This window comes from Mustela erminea, chromosome 9 (assembly GCF_009829155.1).
Source record: "Mustela erminea isolate mMusErm1 chromosome 9, mMusErm1.Pri, whole genome shotgun sequence".
Taxonomy (NCBI): Eukaryota; Metazoa; Chordata; class Mammalia; order Carnivora; family Mustelidae; genus Mustela; species Mustela erminea.
Window position 1 is genome coordinate 80627238 of NC_045622.1, and position 19597 is coordinate 80646834.

Consider the following 19597-nt stretch of genomic DNA (forward strand, 5'->3'; position numbering starts at 1 on the left):
TTTTACTGAAACTTCCATGCAAACTTCCTTACCTCTCCTTCACTCAGGTCAGATGTACATCACAGCCTGATGGCTCTCCCAGACTTCTTCACTTCCTTTCAATTTCCATTCATGCAGGCATTTCTCTTAATAAACTTGCACATTTAATTCTGTCTTTGCATCTGTTTTCAGAGACCTTGGACTAATACATCAATTCAGATACCTTTTTTCAGTTTCTCAAACTACTGTTCAGATGCCTTTTTTCAGTTCCTCAAACTATGTGTCCATAATACTGTGCAAAAGAAGGCAAAGGAAATGGCCCTTATCATTTGGCCCCACCTCATCATCCTGGCTGCTTCTACCATCTCTGTGCTCCAGGTACACCCAGCTCTCTACAAGTACCTGAGAATCTACACCTTTGAAAATACTATCTCCTTGCCTAAAATGACTCCCTCTCTAGTTTATATGACAGTGTTTACAAGACTACATGTAAGTCATCTCCTTTGGCAAGCTTTCCCTGACATCTGTAAGAAGAATTTAGAGCGTGTCTTCCTCTTGCATCCATACTTCACTTAGCTTTCATGATCTTGGCACTTTTGAAGATAGGCCAGATATTTTTTAGAGTGTCTTAAAGTTTGGATTCATCCAATGTTTCTTCATTATTGGATATATAACCATTATTACACCTGTTATATATTTTTTGGCCAGACTGTCACACTATACTCTTCTCATTATATCTAATCAGTTGCACATGATGACTATTTGTCCCATTACTAGTGTTGTTCATTTTGACTACTTTATCAAGATGGTGTCTACCTGGTTTCTCTACTTTTTGTTCCATCTCTAAATAACAATGTACTCTGATATTATGTAAAAAATTCATTACTTTCCTCACTTTCACCTATAGCTAGTATCCATTGAAATTTCTTGCCTGGGTTAATTATTACTACCCTTATTACCAAATGGTGATTTTCTAAAACCATTATTCCTTCTACATTTAATTGGAGGCTTTCCACTATATGAAGAAACTTTCTCTTCCTTCCAACTATTTAGTCATTCATTTATTTATATCAGTGGGGTACCTACTAATTCAATAAGTTAGAGATTGTTCTTATCATTTATTTAAAAGTTACAGTTATCCTTTATTTAGCAAGCTAGAGGCCCCTCAAATTTACTTCTGTGTTCTTTTGACATGTCCTCATCCTTTTTTGAGCACTTCCTTCCTCTCTGTTACAAAAGATGATCCAGGTTCATCATGTTTTTTATAAGCCCCAACCCTCGATTCAGTCATTTTTTTCAAGGAGCTCTGATTCATTTAGCATTTGACACCAAGATATAAGCACTAGGTATTCATTATTAGTAGGATGCTCCTGATCTCAGGCTCCTTCAGCGGATAGCTAAGGAACTACACACACATTTACATCTATACTTACTTCTTTATCTATAATGGAAACTATTATCTCACTCTGGTACATCCAATTCTAATCCAATGCCAGGTGGGTTTATAAAAGCTTTATATTTTACCATATTTGTAACTCTTCCCAGTAATGAGAAACCTGAATCTTATTGTTCTTGTTATATTTATTTATTTGATCAATCTCTTGGGATGTAGCCAATCTTCTGATATTGCTGTGCCACCACCCTCTTTGTGAATACGCCTGCCCTGTGCTAAGCTTGGCCTCCTTGCACAGGCCTGCAACCTACCTTGACAGGTGTGACTCATGGCTATGGAAAAACAGAATGAAAAATGCTAATTTTTTTTAAAGAAATGAAAGAAACAAAGGGAAAGGGGAAAGGGAGAGAGATAGCTGCTAACATTGTTTATAATTTTTTAAATATTTAAAAAGAGAGCAGCTTTAGGCTCAGAACCTTCTGTAAAGAATAGTATCTATCTAGAAATAACACTATTTTGTTTTGTTTTAATTGTCAATGTATTTTAGTTACCTGATCTATTTCTTTTCTTTAAAAACTTTTTTTAAATACTTTTTTTTTTTTAACAGCTGAAAGGTCTCACATTTATTACCAAAACAACCTACTGGTGCAGAAAAATAGTAACAGAAAAATCATTTCCCTGGTAAAAAGTATCTATTGGCCAGGTCAGAAGTGTTTACAGGGTGATGGAATAGAATACATGATCTTCAAGGAGCTTAATTAAATATGTGATGCCAATTAGGTGTGTCATCTCATGATGTGGGACACCTTAGAGACCCAGCTTGGTTCTCCTCCAATGCCTCCTCTGGAAGTTGTACCTGATTTTATTACCAGTTTTCATCCGAATCCACTGGGGAATGGGATGATTCTGCTTTTGTTTCTTGGCCAGGAATCGCTTGGTCCTGAAAGTCTTGTGAGAAGACACAGTCAGAAACAGGAAGCAGCACACAACAGGATGGTGGGGAAAAAGAGAAAACTTTAAATACATTTTTAATTGAGGAAAATGTCACATACTTTAATCAGCACAGTCCTTGAGCCTATAATTCAATGAGTTTTAAGAAATATATATACCACATTGAGACATAGAATGTTTTCATCTCCCTAGAAGATCCCAGTCAATCTCCACTGTCTGTGGGCATCCACTTTTGTCATTTATATCAGAACTGTCTTTGCTTCTTTGTAAATATTTTTAAGGAAAAGGTGTTAATCAAAAAATTAAACAAGATACAAATGGTAAAGATAACATAAGGAGTACAGGATAGCACAGAAGATATTATCAAATGATGGTACTTTGAGCACAATGGTTTGTTTCATGGACAGCTTGCAGAGTTGTTTCCTTTTTTTTTTTAATTTTTAGATTTTATTTATTTATTTGACAGAGATCACAAGCAAGGAGAGAGGCAGGCAGAAAGAGAGAGAGAGAGAGGGGGGAGGAAGCAGCTCCCCCATGAGCAGATAGCCTAATGTGGGGGTCGATCTCAGGACCCTGGGACTCGATCCCAGGACCGCAGGATCCTGACCCGAGCCAAAGGCAGAGTCTTTAACCCACTGAGTCACCCCGGAGTCCCTGTTTTCTTGTCCTTAGAAATGTTTCTTTGCTACAATGGGGACAACCACCAATGTTAGTCAGGCTAATGGAAACAAGTTCCAGCCTTTCCTCTCTGCTCCCTTCATATGTACTCATTTTTCAAGCATTTGTTATATCCCTACTGTGTTCTCCAGAATTATAGATAAATAAGAAACAATGCCTACATCAAAAATAGAGATGATCACCATAACTTGATTCCTAGAATTATTTTTAAATATGACCACAAATTTTTGTTTCTAATTTAAGGATGATGGTCAAAATTTAGAAATCTATTCATTTGCAAGAGGAAAATTGCAGAGACACTTGAAAGAAATAAAAAAAAAAAAAGGAAGAGCAAAGAGGGTAGAATTCCTATTTAACAATTTGCATGTGTTTAATAAAAAGAATTTTATTATAGAATTACATCTGGCATTAACAAAAGGGCCACCCATAGTCTACAAGATATTAAGATATTAAACACTGAATCAACCCAACTGTGCTCAAACAATTGCCCTTCTCATGGTAAAATCCAACTAGAAGAAAATTACTTGGTTTGAAGGTTTTTGGATTAGAGCCTTTCTTTCTAAATGGTAATCGCTCCTTTTTTTCTCTACTTGTTTTTGCCCTTATATCTTTTTATTATTCACATCCAACCCAAATTGGGGAATTCCTTTTTTACTTTAGTTAGCACATTGTTAAAAGGCACAAACATAGAACACAAAGTGATGCTGTCAAACGATCAATAGGTGTTCATTCACTGACTGGGCACTGTCCCCAAGGAGTTTATGCTCTATTTAGGGGAATAAATAACAATTAAATTTCTTAACTTAAGTTTTGAGAGGTAGGAACTATAAACCCACTCATAAACATTCCCTACTTAAAGATTATAGTATGACATTAGGTCATTGGTTACCAAGCAGCATTTATTTATGAAGATCACTCACTCTCGGATATGCTACCTGAATTCGAGAAATTTAGCCACTCTGGAAAATGGAATGAGCTCCATTAATTTCTCCTTATAGAGAGTGGGGCAGTAGAAGGAGAATCTGTTTTACTTGTTAAACTTAATGGAATGTGAAGCAGACTACTTAAAGCCATGAATTCAGAAACAATCATTCATCAACACAAATAAATAAGCAAAATGAACATCTGAAAAGTTCTTCCTAGCTCTTCTCTATAATAGTATCTGCCTCACTAACAAGTCAATGAGATCATGGGTGTATGTGAAAGAGTTTCACATCCATGGCCTACTGTCCAAGTGTAAGGGAGTAAAGAGTCTTCATCAGTATAACAATGTGTGTCCCTGCATTTGAGTATCATTAAGTATAAACTTAAGACAGGTTAATGTGACAGAACAATATTCCAGTCATATAATGTTTGTATTAGGCATGACAGGAAAGGTACAACTGAAGTTGTCATGATAGGCAGGACTGAGAGATCTTAAATAAAGATAGCTAATGGTTAGAAAGGCTCTTAAGCCAAAGCTCAAGAGAGCCTGTTTTATAAGCTCTGCTGGAAGACTCATTTCATCTGGATCCATGAAGCAAGTCACTTATTTTCCCTGCTTTGATTTCCCTCAAAAAGATTTCATGGTTATAAGAATGAAACTGGCTCTGTAGATGAAAATTATGAGTATATAAGGTATAGATAATATAATTATTTGTGATGCAATTTAATATTATCTACATTAAGTCTACTTCCTTTCTCTGCAAATTAAGATTTAGAGTCTGAACTCTTAGAGGTGTCCCAAGACCTAGCCTACACCTCTTCACAACACAGATGAAAAAATGCTGTGCAGATTGCAGGCCTGTGCAAGGAGGCCAAGCTTAGCACAGGGCGGAATTGGTTGAGAAGTCTTTGCTTATCCCTGAACCTGTTTTCAGTTAACAACTTTGGATGGGAGTAGCCATGTAGTTTCACCACTCATTCACTGGGAGAAGATATTTGCAAATGACATTCAGATAAAGGATTCATATCCAGGATCTACGAAGAAATTCTCAAACTCAACCCTCAAAAAACAAATAACACGGTCAAAAAATAGGAAGAAGACATGAACAAATACTTCTCCAAAGAAGACATATAAATGGCTAACAGACACATGAAAAAATACTCAACATCATTAGCCATCAGGGAAATACAAGTCAAAACCACAATGAGATGCATAAACAATGAATCCTGGAACACTGAAAAAATAAAGTTAAAAAAAAAAAAACCACAATGAGACACCACCTTAAATGGCAAAAATTAACAAGACAGGAAATAAGTGTTGGTGAGGATGTGGAGAAAGGGGAACTCTCTTACACTGTGGGTTCGAATGCAAGCTGGTATAGCCACTCTGGAAAAGAGTATGGAGGTTCCTCAAGATGTTAAACATAGAGCTACCCTATAACCCAATAATTGCACTGCCAGGTATTTACCCCAAAGATACAGATGTAGTGAAAAAAGGGGCACATGCACCCCAATGTTCATAGCAGCAATGTCCACAACAGCCAAACTGTGGAAGGAGCCGAGATGCCCTTTAACAAATGAATGGATAAAGAAGATGTCGTACATATACACAGTGGAATATTACTCAGCCATCAGAAAGGTTGAATACCCACCATTTGTATCATCATGGATGGAACTGGAGGGGATTATGCTAAGTGAAGTAAGTCAAGCAGAGAAAGACAATTATCATATGATTTAATTTATATGTGGAACATAAGGTATAGCTCAGAGGACTTTGGGGGAAGGGAGAGAAAACTGAATGGGAAGAAATCAGAGAGGGAGAAAAACCACGAGAGATGATGGACCTTAGGAAACAAACTGAGGTTACCGAAAGGAGTGGGGTGGAGGGATGGGGTAACAATGTGGTGGGTATTAAGGAGGGCATGTGTTGTGATGTGCACTGGGTGTTATATGAAACTAATGAATCACTGAACACTACATCAAAAACTAATGGTTTTTGGCTTAATGAACACAATTAAAATAAATAAATGCATAAAAAATTAGGGATTACAAAGGAAGCCAATTGTATGGAAATACAGTTATCAAAATATTTAAAACAGAGATTTGTGATGTAGCAATGTATGTGGTTCTTTATTCATGCATGAAATAACCAGATGTAACTGTAAATGTAATAAAAACAATATTGAAGTTGTAAAAAAAAATGAAGATGGTTCTCTTGAAAGATTTTGTGAAAATTCTTATTTTTAATAGATTTTGGAATTTTCTGGACCCTATCAATCCAAAGGCCTGAAAATAAAAATTCTGTTTGAAGAATTTCATTTGTGCAGCATTTTGGAACTATTTGGTAGTTTAATAGTAGCCACCATTCAGTTGGTTAAATTCCCTGAGCCTTGGTTTCTTCATTGCCAGAAAAAAACATTAATTTTTAACATATTTTTTTAAAAGATTTTATTTATTTATTTGAGAGAGAAATAGTGAGAGAGAACATGAGAGGCAAGAATATCAGAGGGAGAAGCAGACTCCCCATGGAGCTGGGAGCCTGATATAGGACTCGATCCCGGGACTCTGGGACCGTGACCTCAGCCGAAGGCAGTTGCTTAACCAACTGAGCCACCCAGGCACCCAATCCTTAACATATTTATGCGAGGATCAAATGAAAAAATATATAACATGGCCTCCAGCTTCCATCCTCACCATGACTGAGATTCTCCCTACCTTGAAAAATTTATCTCATATCATCTTTTTCTTTCACTCACTATCCTCCTGGCATACTAGCTGCCTTTCTCTTCTCCAAAACACCAAGCTCTTTCCCACCTTTGGGCCTTTGCATGTATTCTTTTCTGTATTTGTAGTTTTACACTTCTGGCTCTTTGATCTTGGCAAAGCAAATTAACCTAACTGAGCTTCAGTTTCCTTCTCAATAAATGGAGAATATATAATCAAATAGAACATTTCTGAGAATTCCATGAGATTGTGTGTGTGTGTCCTTCTCCATCTTTTTTCTATCCCACCTAGTTTATATATAAAAGAAAGTTTCTCTCTGGTTCCCAGGAGAAACAACATTGGATGGTAGTCAGAAATTTAGGCTCTCAAGCCACGAAGCCTTGGATTCACATCTCAGGATTTCCTGTCTTAGCTATACAGACTTGAGCAAATTATTTAAACTCTTAGGATCTTAATGTTTATTCTGTCAAATAATCACAGTAATAATCTATTTCATAAGAGGGTTGTGAGGATTACATTAATTTATGTGTCTGATTTATGTTAAGTACTCAATAAATATCAAACAGCTCAATTACCAGCCTTTACATTTACTAACTAGATGATAACTAGAGAGGATGTACCAAACCACAAATTAGGAATAAGTCGCTTAATCATCTGACCTAGTGCAAAGAAATCTTCATTTTATTATGCATTGCCTTTGGGTTTGGTGGATCCTCTCTCCAAGGCAATGGTCACTTTTTATAGTGATTCAAAGGAAATCAACCAGTGAAAAGAGAGAAGTAATATACACATGTCTGGTATAATAGGCAGAATTTTGGCTCTGTGACCTTCTCTCTCTGGTGGTATACCCATGAATATGTTATGTTACATTGCAAAAGGGACTTCACAGATGTAATTAAGGTTACTAATCAGTGAATTTTAAGATAGGGATATTACATCATCCCTTTAAAGTAGAAGGGGAAATCTGAGATATTCAAAACATAAGTAAGACGCTATATGCTGTTGTTAGCTTGTAGATAAAAGGGACCATATGTTGAGCATCAGCCTACTTGGAACAACCACATGGAACTGAATTCTGTCAACAGCCAGGGAGCTTGGAAGTGGATCTTGGGCCTGAAAACTGATTTTTAGCCTTGTGAGACCCTAAGCAGAGAATGCAGTCACATCATGCTATACTTCCTCCTGAAACTGCAAGATAATGAAATGTGTTGTTTTTAAGCCATTAAGTTTGTGGTAATGTTACTAGAATCAGTAAAAAGCAATACTCTAGGCTTACAACTTTGCCTGAAGCATGAAGTATAACAATGAAAAATTAATCAAGGAAGAAATGCCTCATGCTAAAGTTGGTATTTGGAACTGAGAAGCAAAACTTTGGATCTGAGGTAGAAAATGCAACACTTCCACCTAGAATTTCGGAGATCCAGATTTGAGACTTCAGGTTAATCTTTGCTACTGTCTCCTCTGGATTCCTTCAGTCCATTATGTGGTTTCATTGTAGTACTTTTTGATGTCTTGCAATTACCTATGTATGTGACCATCTCTGCAATGTATTAATGTCTTTAAGAGAAGAAACTATGTGATTTACTTTTGTTTCTCCCAAACCTAGCACTGAGTCTAACATTGTGGAGATGCTTGAGATGTGTTTGTTAAATGAGATAATGAGTGAATGGCAAAAATATTTGTTGGGATCACGTCATGAATTTTAGTTTTAAACTTACATGTATAAGAAATTCTTATTTACTCTTTTCTGCTTTGAAATTCATTAAAAAAGAAATAAACAAACAAACAAAAACTGTATACAGCATGCTCTTTGAAAAACTGATTTAATTAAAAGAACAACTCTGTTAAATATACAGAATCAGTTGCTCTCCTAACTGAAGCAACTTTAATTATATGAGTGACTTATATAGGTATAAACATCCAAGCCTTATTAATATCAGTTCTCTTGGGTAATATCTGAGAATTTAATTTTTTTGATCTTTGTGCCTGTCTTCCTTTTACCGGCTTAGTCCTTTGACTCTGGAGATGTTCTTAAAAGACATAGAAAAGGGGCGCCTGGATGGTTCAGTGGGTAAAGCCTCTGCCTTCAGCTCAGGTCATGATCCCAGTGTCCTGGGATCGAGCCCCACATTGGGCTCTCTGCTCAGCGGGGAGCCTGCTTCCTCCTCTCTCTCTGCCTGCCTCTCTGCCTACTTGTGATCTCTGTCTGTTAAATAAATAAATCTTTAAAAAAAAAAAAGACATAGAATAAAGGCTCACCTCTCAGGAGAAAGAGGGAAGGATGATTGGAGCCAAGGAGCTGAAAGAGACACTATGAGAGTGTTTTGCCTCTAAGGGAATATCTAAGCCACATCATTAAACTTCTTTAAGATTTCCAGGGATATAGTCACAGTAATGTCTTTTTGTAGCCCATCTGCAGGTGTCCAGAAGTTCATTCTTTCACTTTCTATTTTTCTTCCCTTAGAACTGCTTCCCCAAGGTCATAAAGACGAGATGGACTCACCAGCCATGTTTCCACTGTATGATTCTACCACTTTGCCCATGATCTCACTTCACTCCTCAGCCATGGCAAACTGGAACTGAGCCAAAAACATGATTCACAGTGAACAAAGTAGAGTCTCTATCCTCATCTTTCTCATTGGAATTGGTATTTGGAACTAAGAATCAGGTTGTAGTTTGTATTGTAACCATACAATATAAACTCAGGAGATGTTGGATAGCCACTTTCCCTAGGAGGACAAGAGAAATGGAGAAAGCCAATCTGTAGAGAAATGGAATTAATCAACTACAGAGAGAAACTCGGGCATTATATGAAGGAGGTACTCTGCCTGAGATACAGAAGGCTTTCCAGAATCTGTGAGACCTTTCAAAATCTTTAACACATCTCTTTATCCTTAAAATATATCCAGCCCCACATTTGTTTTCATATATCGACTAGATTTGGTGTCTGTTGCCTCTTAATGAGAGGTTCTAATGATACATTACCAGGATCATACCCCATTTTAAAGCACATATTTCCTTCCTGGGCAGAGGGAGGGGAGCATAGAGTCCTACTGTATTGCTATTTCATTTAATAAATATTTACTTAATGTTTATTACATACCAGAAAATATGACCAAACCAGAGTGTTAGCTCTCAAGAGTTTGGATACTGGAGCTTGGCTCTTTCTTCCCATCACAGAACACTTCTAATGAGTAGCTTTTGTGCTATAGCTCATCATTGGGTTGGACAAGACTATTGGAGGCTCTGTCTGCTCAATTCTGTTTCCTCTTACTGTTAACTTTCACAAGCATTATTCCAAAACTGCTTACACTCAAAATTCCATCTCAGTGTCAGCTTCCAGGAAGACCCAACCAACACAAACAACATTCAAAGAAAAATAGAAGAAAAAAAGAGGAAATCTGAGGGAGGGAGCATTTTCATTTATTCAATAAATATGTAAGGATGATCAACAATGGCCAAGTGGTATGCTAAGCACCAGGTATATCCATGAACAAGATAAGCAAAATTCCTTGTCTTTTTTTCCCCCCAAATTCCTTTTCTTATGGAGCTTCACTAAAGTCAAATAGAAATAGTATTAAACAAATAAATTACACAAAACACTGTACCCACCAAATAACTGAGGAAAGAATCACAATGGTGATATTAAGAAAAATACAAGGAAAAAGAAAGGGGAAAACTGGGTGGGGAATATTCCATATCAGAGTCTGTTGGCTATCAGTAAAGTAATAAACCCTATTGTTTTTTTATGTTAATCACATTCCTCACTTAGGACTCTGAGTCTGGAAATGTGGAAATCATATTGAGTGTGGAATATGGAAGACTTGAATGTGCGTTATTTGTTGTGAGAAATATATGGGGAACTGGGAAAAAAAAACTTTTTAACCTGAGTTTGCTGCTTAAAAAAAACAAAAACAAAAACAAAACAGAACAAAACCCTTACTTAAAGAAGGATCCCATTGTCAGGAGCATAATGAGTTCATGCTAGAAAGTGATTGTTCCCCCTTGCTTTATGCTAGTCAGATACCACCTGGAATCTTGTGTTTAATTCTGGGGTCCTTTAAAGAAAATGTTAGGAAGGACAGAAGCAAACTAACGTCCATGGAGGGCACGAGGATAGAGAGGAAGTCTTGGTTCATATGACAAAAAGGCCTGGGAAATAAACGAAATCTTTTTTAAAAAAATTATCCTTTCTCCCAAATACTTCTTCATCCTCACCTCTCTGTAGGTTCTCTCTCTACAGCAAAAATAAAAAAGGGGGGGGGGCTTGAGGGATGTTGATCTAGGACCAGACCAAACTAGAGTGAGTCATCGTATCGATCTTTTAAAAATGATTTTATATATTTATTCAACAGAAAAAGAGAGAGAAATAACAAGCACAAGCAGGCAGAGTGGCAGAGGGAGAGGGAGAAGCAGGCTCCCCACTGAGCAGAAAGCCCGATGTGGGAATCAATACTGGGACCCTGGGATCATAACCTAGGCTGAAGGCAGACGCTTAAGCAACTGAGCCAGGCAGGTGCCAATTGTATCCATTTTTAAATAGAGGACTGTCCTATGCAACTAAAACAAAATAGCAGCAATAACGACAATAATAAACTCAAGCCAATTAGCTTGAATTTCTCTTTAGAGTAGGAATAGAAGCAATGAGTAGAAACAATACAGAAGTAGATTACAGTTTAGTCTAAAAAATAATAAAAATTCAGTTTCTGAAACCTGGATCAACTGAATGAGTTCATTCATGAAGTAGTAACCATTCCCTCCTAAAGGTGAAACTCATGTAGTGAGGCCTCCTGTGAGCGGTATTTTGATACTGGGTTTTCAAAGATTGGAAAATATATGGATATAGAGCATCTAGAGAAGCCTCTAAGAAAATTCGTTATCATTCAAGGATCCATATAATACAAGGGGAGGCATGAGGGGAGGGCTTAATTGGAGCTACATGGGCTTAATTGGAGCTACAGTCTTAATTCAAACACAAATTTTCCAAAAACACTATGCCAGAGCAAGATGGTGAAATAGGAATCCTCAGACCTTATTCTTCTACAGAGACCCTGACTTAACAACAATATACCAAAAGGCCTTTATGAGAACTCAGGAACCTAGTTAAGGCAGCATAGGACCTCAGGCAAAAGCAAAACATTGAAATGGGTAAGAAAAGCCATTGTATTTTACCTGTGATAGTCCTTCCCCAAGTTGACATAGCTTATTGCATTTGGGATAAAAGGCCCAACTTACTACTTTTTCCTTGGAAGAGAAAGAAATGTGGAATATGTGCCCAACATTCTGACTTTTCAGAAGACTGCATGAGGGACTGGTTATGTCTTATCTAACTCAGAGTACTGACAGAGAATTGGCATATTTGGATATGTGGGGGCCTCTGAGAAAAAAAGGGTCTGATGACTTATTGCAACATCAGCAAACCTGTGGTGTACATAAATATGCCAGAGGGAGAAAGAGATTATGAGCTCCTGAAAAAGAAACCTCTCTATTTCAGAAATGACATATATAAGCCCAGAGAAAATGCATCTCCAGAAAAGATTTGAGAGGCCTCAGCATCTCTAGCCAGGCTGATTGGGTAATATTTTTCTCTGGTATGTATCCAATCCATAAGAATAGGAAAGGTGGCTGCTTTGTCAAATGAGTAAATCCTAGAAAAAAAATAACAATGCCATAAAATAAAAATACTCACATTATAAGTAATAAGGAATATGAGGAAATATATCCCTATCAAAGCAACAAAATTAATCTCCAAAAACTGACCCAAAAGAAATGGGAATCTATGACTTACTTATTAAAGAATTAAAAATTATTATCTCGAAAAACTCAATGAGCTGCAAGAGAACACAGATAGATAACTAAAGAAAATCGGGAAAATGATTCATGAAAAAATGTCAACAAAGAGATAGAAATTTAGGGAAAAAAGAACCAAACAAAAATTCTGAAGTAGAATACAATAACTAAAATGAAAAATTCACTAGAGGAATTCAATAGTAGACTTTATCAAACAGAAGATTCACTAACTCAAGACAGATCATTTAAAATTATCAAGTCAGAGAAAAAATGAAAAAAGAAAAGACGAAAAAGGAAGAAAGCCTAAGGGAGTTATGGAACATCATCAAGTGGAACAAACAGTAATCCTATCCATGGGGTGTTCCATGGGGTGTTCAAACCTTATATATACTATGCTTTTTCCTATAGATACATGTCTATGATAACTTTTAATTTATAAATTAGGCACATTAAGAGATTAAAAATAATAATGTATAGAATAATTATAACAATATAATATAATAAAAGTTATGAGACTATGATAGCTCTCTCTCAAAATATTATAATTTACTCACCCTTCTTTTTCATGTGATAATATAAGATGATAAAATGTCTATGTGATAAGATGAAGTGAGAGGAATGATGTGGGCATTGCAGTATAACATTGGGCTACTACTGACATTCTGATCATACATTAGAGGAAGGATCATCAGCTTCTAGACTGCAGTTGACCACGGATAACTGAAATCACAGAGAGCTAGATTGCAGATAATGGGGGACTACTGTATATGCATTACAGGAGTAATGAAGAGAAGAGAGAAAAAGAAGAAGGAGAGAGAGAAAAAGGGGCAGAGCTTATTTGAGGATTTAATAGTTGAAAACTTCCCAAATCTGAGAAAGAAAATGGACACCCAAATTAAAGAAGCTCAAAAAGCTCTAACTAGCAGAACAGAGTAGAGAGCCCAGATATGGACCCTCAACTCTATGGTCAAATAATCTTTGACAAAGCAGGAAAAAAATATACAGTGGGGGAAAAAAATCTCTTCAATAAATGGTGCTGGGAAAATTGGACAGCTATGTATAGAAGGATGAAACTCAACCATTCTCTTACATCATACACAAAGATAAATTCAAAATGGATAAAAGACCTCAACTCATGTTGAGGCAGGAATCTATCACAATCCTAGAGGAGAACATAGGCAGTAACCTAGGAACATAGGCAGAACATAGGAAGTGGCCATAGCAACTTCTTTCGAGATATGTTTCAAGGCAAAAAACGAAAAGCAAAAATGAACTTTTGGGACTTCATCAAGATGAAAAGATTCTTCACAGTCAAGGAAACAGTCCACAAAACAAAGAGGCAATCCACAGAATGGGAAAAGATACTTGCAAATGACACTACAGACAAAGGGCTGATATCTAAGATCTATAAAGAACTCCTCAAACTCAACACACACAAAACAGATAATCACATCAAAAAATGGGCAGAAGACATGAACAGACACTTCTCCAAAGAAGACATTCAAATGATTAACAGACACATGAAAAAAATGTTCATCATCTTTAGCCATCAGGGAAATTCAAATCAAAACCACATTGAGATACCATCTTACACCAGACTGGCCAAAATCAACAAGACAGTAAACAACAAGTGTTGAAGAGGATGTGGAGAAAGGGAAACCCTCTGTCAGTAGGAATGCCAATTGGTGTAGCCACTTTAGAAAACAGTGTGGAGATTCCTTAAGAAATTAAAAATAGAGCTAGGGGTGCCTGGATGGCTCAGTGGGTTAAGCCTCTGCCTTCAGCTCAGGTCATGATCTCAGGGTCCTGAGATCGAGCCCCACATCCGGCTCTTTGCTCAGTGGGGAGCCTGCTTCCCCCTCTCTCTGCCTGCCTCTCTGTCTGCTTGTGATCTCCCTCTCTGTCAAATAAACAAATAAAAATCTTAAAAAAAAAAAAAGAGCTATCCTATGACCCTGAAATTGCACTACTGGGCATTTACCCCAAAGATACAGATGTAGTGAAAAGAAGGGTCATCTATACCCCAATGTTCATAGCAGCAATGGCCACAGTCACCAAACAGTAGAAAGAACCAAGATGTCCTTCAACGGATGAATGGATAAGGAAGATGTGGTCCATATACACTATAGAGTATTATGCCTCCATCAGAAAGGATGAATACCCAACTTTTGTATCAACATGGATGGGACTGGAAGACATTATGCTGAGTGAAATAAGTCAAGCAGAGAGTCAATTATCATATGGTTTCACTTACTAGTGAAGAATAAGGAATAACACAGAGAACATTGGGAGATGGAGAGAAGTGAGTTGGAGGAAATCGGAGGGGGAGACAAACCATGAGAGACTGTGGACTCTGAAAAACAAACTGAGGGTTTTGGAGGGGAGGGGGTTGGGCGAACCTGGTGGTAGGTATTATGGAGGGCATGTATTGCATGGAACACTGGGTGTGGTGCATAAACAATGTATTTTGGAACACTGGGGGGAAAAAAACACAACTCTAGATGAAATCCAAAGAGGCCTACACCAAGACACATTATAATCAAATTGTTAAAAGTCAAAGACAAAACAAGAATCTTGAAAGTCATGAGAAAAGCAACTTGTCACATATAAGTGCGCTCTCATTAGATTTTCAGCAAGTATATCAGCAGAAATATTATAAGCCAGAAGGGAATGTGAAGATGAATTAAAAGTGCTGAAAGAAAAAAAAAAAAACCTGCCAAATGCAAACTCTATCTTGCAAAACTGTTCTTCAAAAACGAGGGATAAATAAAGACCTAATTGTATAAGCTACACCTGAGGGAGCTCATCAGCACTTGACCTGCCTTACAAGAAGTGCTAAATGGACTCCTTCAAGTTGAAACAAAAGGATGCTAATAGCAATAGGATAGCGTATGAAAACATACACCCATGTTAAAGGTAAATATATAAAGAAACACAGAATAATGTAATGGTGGTGCATAAATCACATTTGGTTTCAGTATAGAATTTAAAATATAAAAGCATAATTACCATAAAATCATATTAATGGACACAAAATATACAAATAATGTTATTTATGACAGTGATAAACCAGGAAGGTCATGTAGGGTGAATAGTTTTTGTATGTAATAGAAGTTAGCAGTAAAAATAGATTGTTATAAGATGTTTTATGTAATCACAATAGTAACAACACACACATAAAATGTATGGAAAATACACAAAAGAAAATGAGAAAAGAATTAAAGCTTATTACCACAAAAAAAATCATTAAAACATAAAGAATGAGGCAAGAGAGGAAAAGAAGGATAAAGTACCTATAAGACATGTAGGAAATAGTGGAAAAAATGGCAATAATAAATCTTTTCTTTAAATTTAAATGGATTAAATTCTTTAAAGACATAGAGTGGCTGAATGGATTAAAAAAAAACAAGATCCAACTATAAGGTGTTTATGAGACTCATTTTAGATATAATGACACACATAGGCTAAAAGTTAAATGATTGAAAAAGATATTCAATGCAAATGGTAACCAAGAGAAAATAGGGGTGGCCATACTTAACTCAGACAAAATAAGATTTAAGTCACAAATCATTATAACAGACAAAGTAGAACATTATATAATAATAAAAAGATAAATTCAACAGGAAGATATATCAATTATATATACAACTAACATCAGAATACTTAATTATATGAAGCATATATTGACAGAATTTAAGATACAAGTAGATAGTAATAATGATAGGAGATTTCAATGTCCTATTTTCAATAATGGATAGAACAACTAGAGGAACTGAAGAGCAGTATAGGCCAATTGGACATCTCAGACATATACAGAACACTCTACCCAATAAGAGCAGAATGTATATTCTTTTTTTTTTTAATTTTTAATTTTTTATAAACATATAATATATTTTTATCCCCAGGGGAACAGGTCTGTGAATCACCAGGTTTACACACTTCACAGCACTCACCAAAGCACATACCCTCCCCAATGTCCATAACCCCACCCCCCTTCTCCCAACCCCCCTCCCCCCAGCAACCCTCTTTGTTTTGTGAGATTAAGAGTCACTTATGGTTTGTCTCCCTCCCAATCCCATCTTGTTTCATTCATTCTTCTCCTACCCACTTAAGCCCCCATGTTGCATCACCATTTCCTCATATCAGGGAGATCATATGATAGTTTTCTTTCTCTGCTTGACTTATTTCGCTAAGCATGATACGCTCTAGTTCCATCCACGTTGTCGCAAATGGCAAGATTTCATTTCTTTTGATGGCTGCATAGTATTCCATTGTGTATATATACCACATCTTCTTTATCCATTCATCTGTTGATGGACATCAAGGTTCTTTCCATAGTTTGGCTATTGTAGACATTGCTGCTATAAACATTCAGGTGCACGTGCCCCTTCGGATCACTACGTTTGTGTCTTTACGGTAAATACCCAATAGTGCAATTGCTGGGTCATAGGGTAGCTCTATTTTCAACATTTTGAGGAACCTCCATGCTGTTTTCCAGAGTGGTTGCACCAGGTTGCATTCCCACCAACAGTGTAGGAGGGTTCCCCTTTCTCTGCATCCTCACCAGCATCTGTCATTTCCTGACTTGTTAATTTTAGCCATTCTGACTGATGTGAGGTGATATCTCATTATGGTTTTGATTTGTATTTCCCTGATGCCGAGTGATATGGAGCACTTTTTCATGTGTCTGTTGGCCATCCGGATGTCTTCTTTGCAGAAATGTCTGTTTATGTCTTCTGCCCATTTCTTGATTGGATTATTTGTTCTTTGGGTGTTGAGTTTGCTAAGTTCTTTATAGATTTTGGACACTAGTCCTTTATCTGATGTGTCATTTGCAAATATCTTCTCCCATTCTGTCAACTGTCTTTTGGTTTTGTTAGCTGTTTCCTTTGCTGTGCAAAAGCTTTTGATCTTGATGAAATCCCAATAGTTCATTTTTGCCCTTGCTTCTATTGCCTTTGGCGATGTTCTAGGAAGATGTTGCTGTGGCTGAGGTCGAAGAGGTTGCTGCCTATGTTCTCCTCAAGGATTTTGATGGATTCCTTTCTCACATTGAGGTCCTTCATCCATTTTGAGTCTATTTTTGTGTGTGGTGTAAGGAAATGGTCCAATTTCATTTTTCTGCATGTGGCTGTCCAGTTTTCCCAACACCATTTATTGAAGAGGCTGTCTTTTTTCCATTGGACACTCTTTCCTGCTTTGTCGAAGATTAGTTGACCATAGGATCTATTTCTGGGCTCTCTATTCTGTTCCATTGATCTATGTGTCTGTTTTTGTGCTGGTACCATGCTGTCTTGATGATGACAGCTTTGTAACAGAGCTTGATGAACATGGAACATTTTTCTATTTCTTTGTGTCTTCCTCAATTTCTTTCATGAGTACTTTATTATTTTCTGAGTAAATATTCATTACCTCTTTAGTTGGGATTATTCCTAGGGATCTTATGGTTTGGGGTTCAGTTGTAAGTGGTTTGGGGTGCAATTGTAAATGGGATCACCTCCTTAATTTCTCTTTCTTCTGTCTTGCTATTGGTGTATAGAAATGAAACTGATTTCTGTGCATAGGTTTTATATCCTGACACTTTACTGAATTCCTGCATGAGTTCTAGCAGTTTTGGAGGGAGTCTTTTGGGTTTTCCACATAAAGTATCATATCATCTGCAAAGAGTGCTCTCACTCTTTGGCTTCTTATTTGCTGACTTGGATGTCTTTTGTTCCTCTTTGTTATCTGATTGCCAAGGTTAGGATTTCTAGTACTATATTACATAGCAATGATGATAGTGGACATCCCTGCCATGTTCCTGACCTAAGGTGAGAAGTTCTCAAGTTTTCCCTATTAAGAATGATGTTTGCTGTGGTTTTTCACAGATGGCTTTGATGGTATTGTGGCATGTACCCTCTATCCCTACACTTTGAAGAGTTTTGATCAAGAAAGGATTCTGTACTTTGCCAAATGCTTTTTCAGCATCTATTGAGAGGATCATATGATTCTTGTTCTTTGTTTTATTAATGTATTGTATCACATTGATTGTTTTGCAGATGTTGAACCAACCTTGCAGGCCAGGAATAAATCCCACTTGGTCATGGTGAATAATCCTTTTAATGTACTATTGGATCCTATTCGCTAGTGTTTTGGTGATAATTTTTGCATCCTTGTTCACCAAGGATATTGGTCTGTAATTCTCCTTTTGGATGGGGTCTTTGTCTGGTTTTGGGATCAAGGTAATGCTGTTCTCATAAAATGAGTTTGGAAGTTTTCCTCCCATTTCTGTTTTTGGAACGTTTCAGGAGAATAGATATTCATTCTTCCTTGAATGTTTGATAGAATTCCCCTGGGAATCTGTCTGGCCCTGGGCTTTTGTTTGTTTGAAGATATTTTTGATAAGTGCTTCAATCTCCTTATTAGTTATGGGTCTTTTCAGGTTTTCTATTTCTTCCTAGTTCAGTTTTGGTAGTTTATATGTCTCTAGGAATGCATCCATTTCTTCCAGATTGTCAAATTTGCTGTTATATATTTGCTTATAATATGTTCTTATAATTTTTTGTGTTTCTTTGATGTTGGTTGTGATCTCTCCTCCTTCATTCATGATTTGATTAAATTGGATCCTTTCTCTTTTCTTTTTGATAAGTCTGGCCCAGGGCTTATCAATCTTATTTATTCATTCAAAGAACCCGCTCCTAGCTTCATTGATTTGTTCTGTTTTTTTGTTTGTTTGTTTCTATTTCATTGATTTCTGGTCTGATCTTTATTTTTTCCCTTCTTCTTGGTTTAGGCTTTCTTTGCTTTTCGTTCTCCAGCTTCTTTAGGTATAGAGTTAGGTTGTGTACTTGAGACCCTTTTTGTTTCTTGAGAAAGGCTTATATTGCTATATACTTTCCTCTCAGGACCACCTTTGCTGTGTCCCATAGATTTTGAACATGTTGTGTTTTCATTTTCATTTGTTCCCATGAATATTTTAAATTATTATTTAATTTCCTGGTTGACCCATTCATTCTTTAGTAGGATGCTCTTGAACCTCCATGTATTTGAGTACTTTCCAACTTTCGTCCTGTGGTTGAGTTCTAGTTTCAAAGCATTGTGGTCTGAAAATATGAGGGATCCCAATCTTTTGGTTCTGGTTGAGACCTCATTTGTGACCCAGGATGTGATCTGTTCTGG

The 19597-nt window shown here is 36.7% G+C and overlaps 1 protein-coding gene across 1 annotated transcript; it reads right to left on the reverse strand.

Moving 5' to 3' along the window:
• Window positions 1-2108: 2108 nt before the first annotated feature.
• LOC116599848 (60S ribosomal protein L39-like) lies at window positions 2109-2398 on the reverse strand. The gene has a single exon (XM_032359808.1). It carries the CDS (start codon window positions 2396-2398, stop codon window positions 2180-2182), a length of 219 nt encoding a protein of 72 aa, XP_032215699.1. The 3' UTR covers window positions 2109-2179.
• Between the last annotated feature and the right edge of the window lie 17199 nt (window positions 2399-19597).

Coding starts and splice junctions, on each gene's coding strand:
- LOC116599848 (XM_032359808.1), bottom strand. CDS start 2,398: ATGTATTTAAAGTTTTCTCTTTTTCCCCACCATCCTGTTGTGTGCTGC.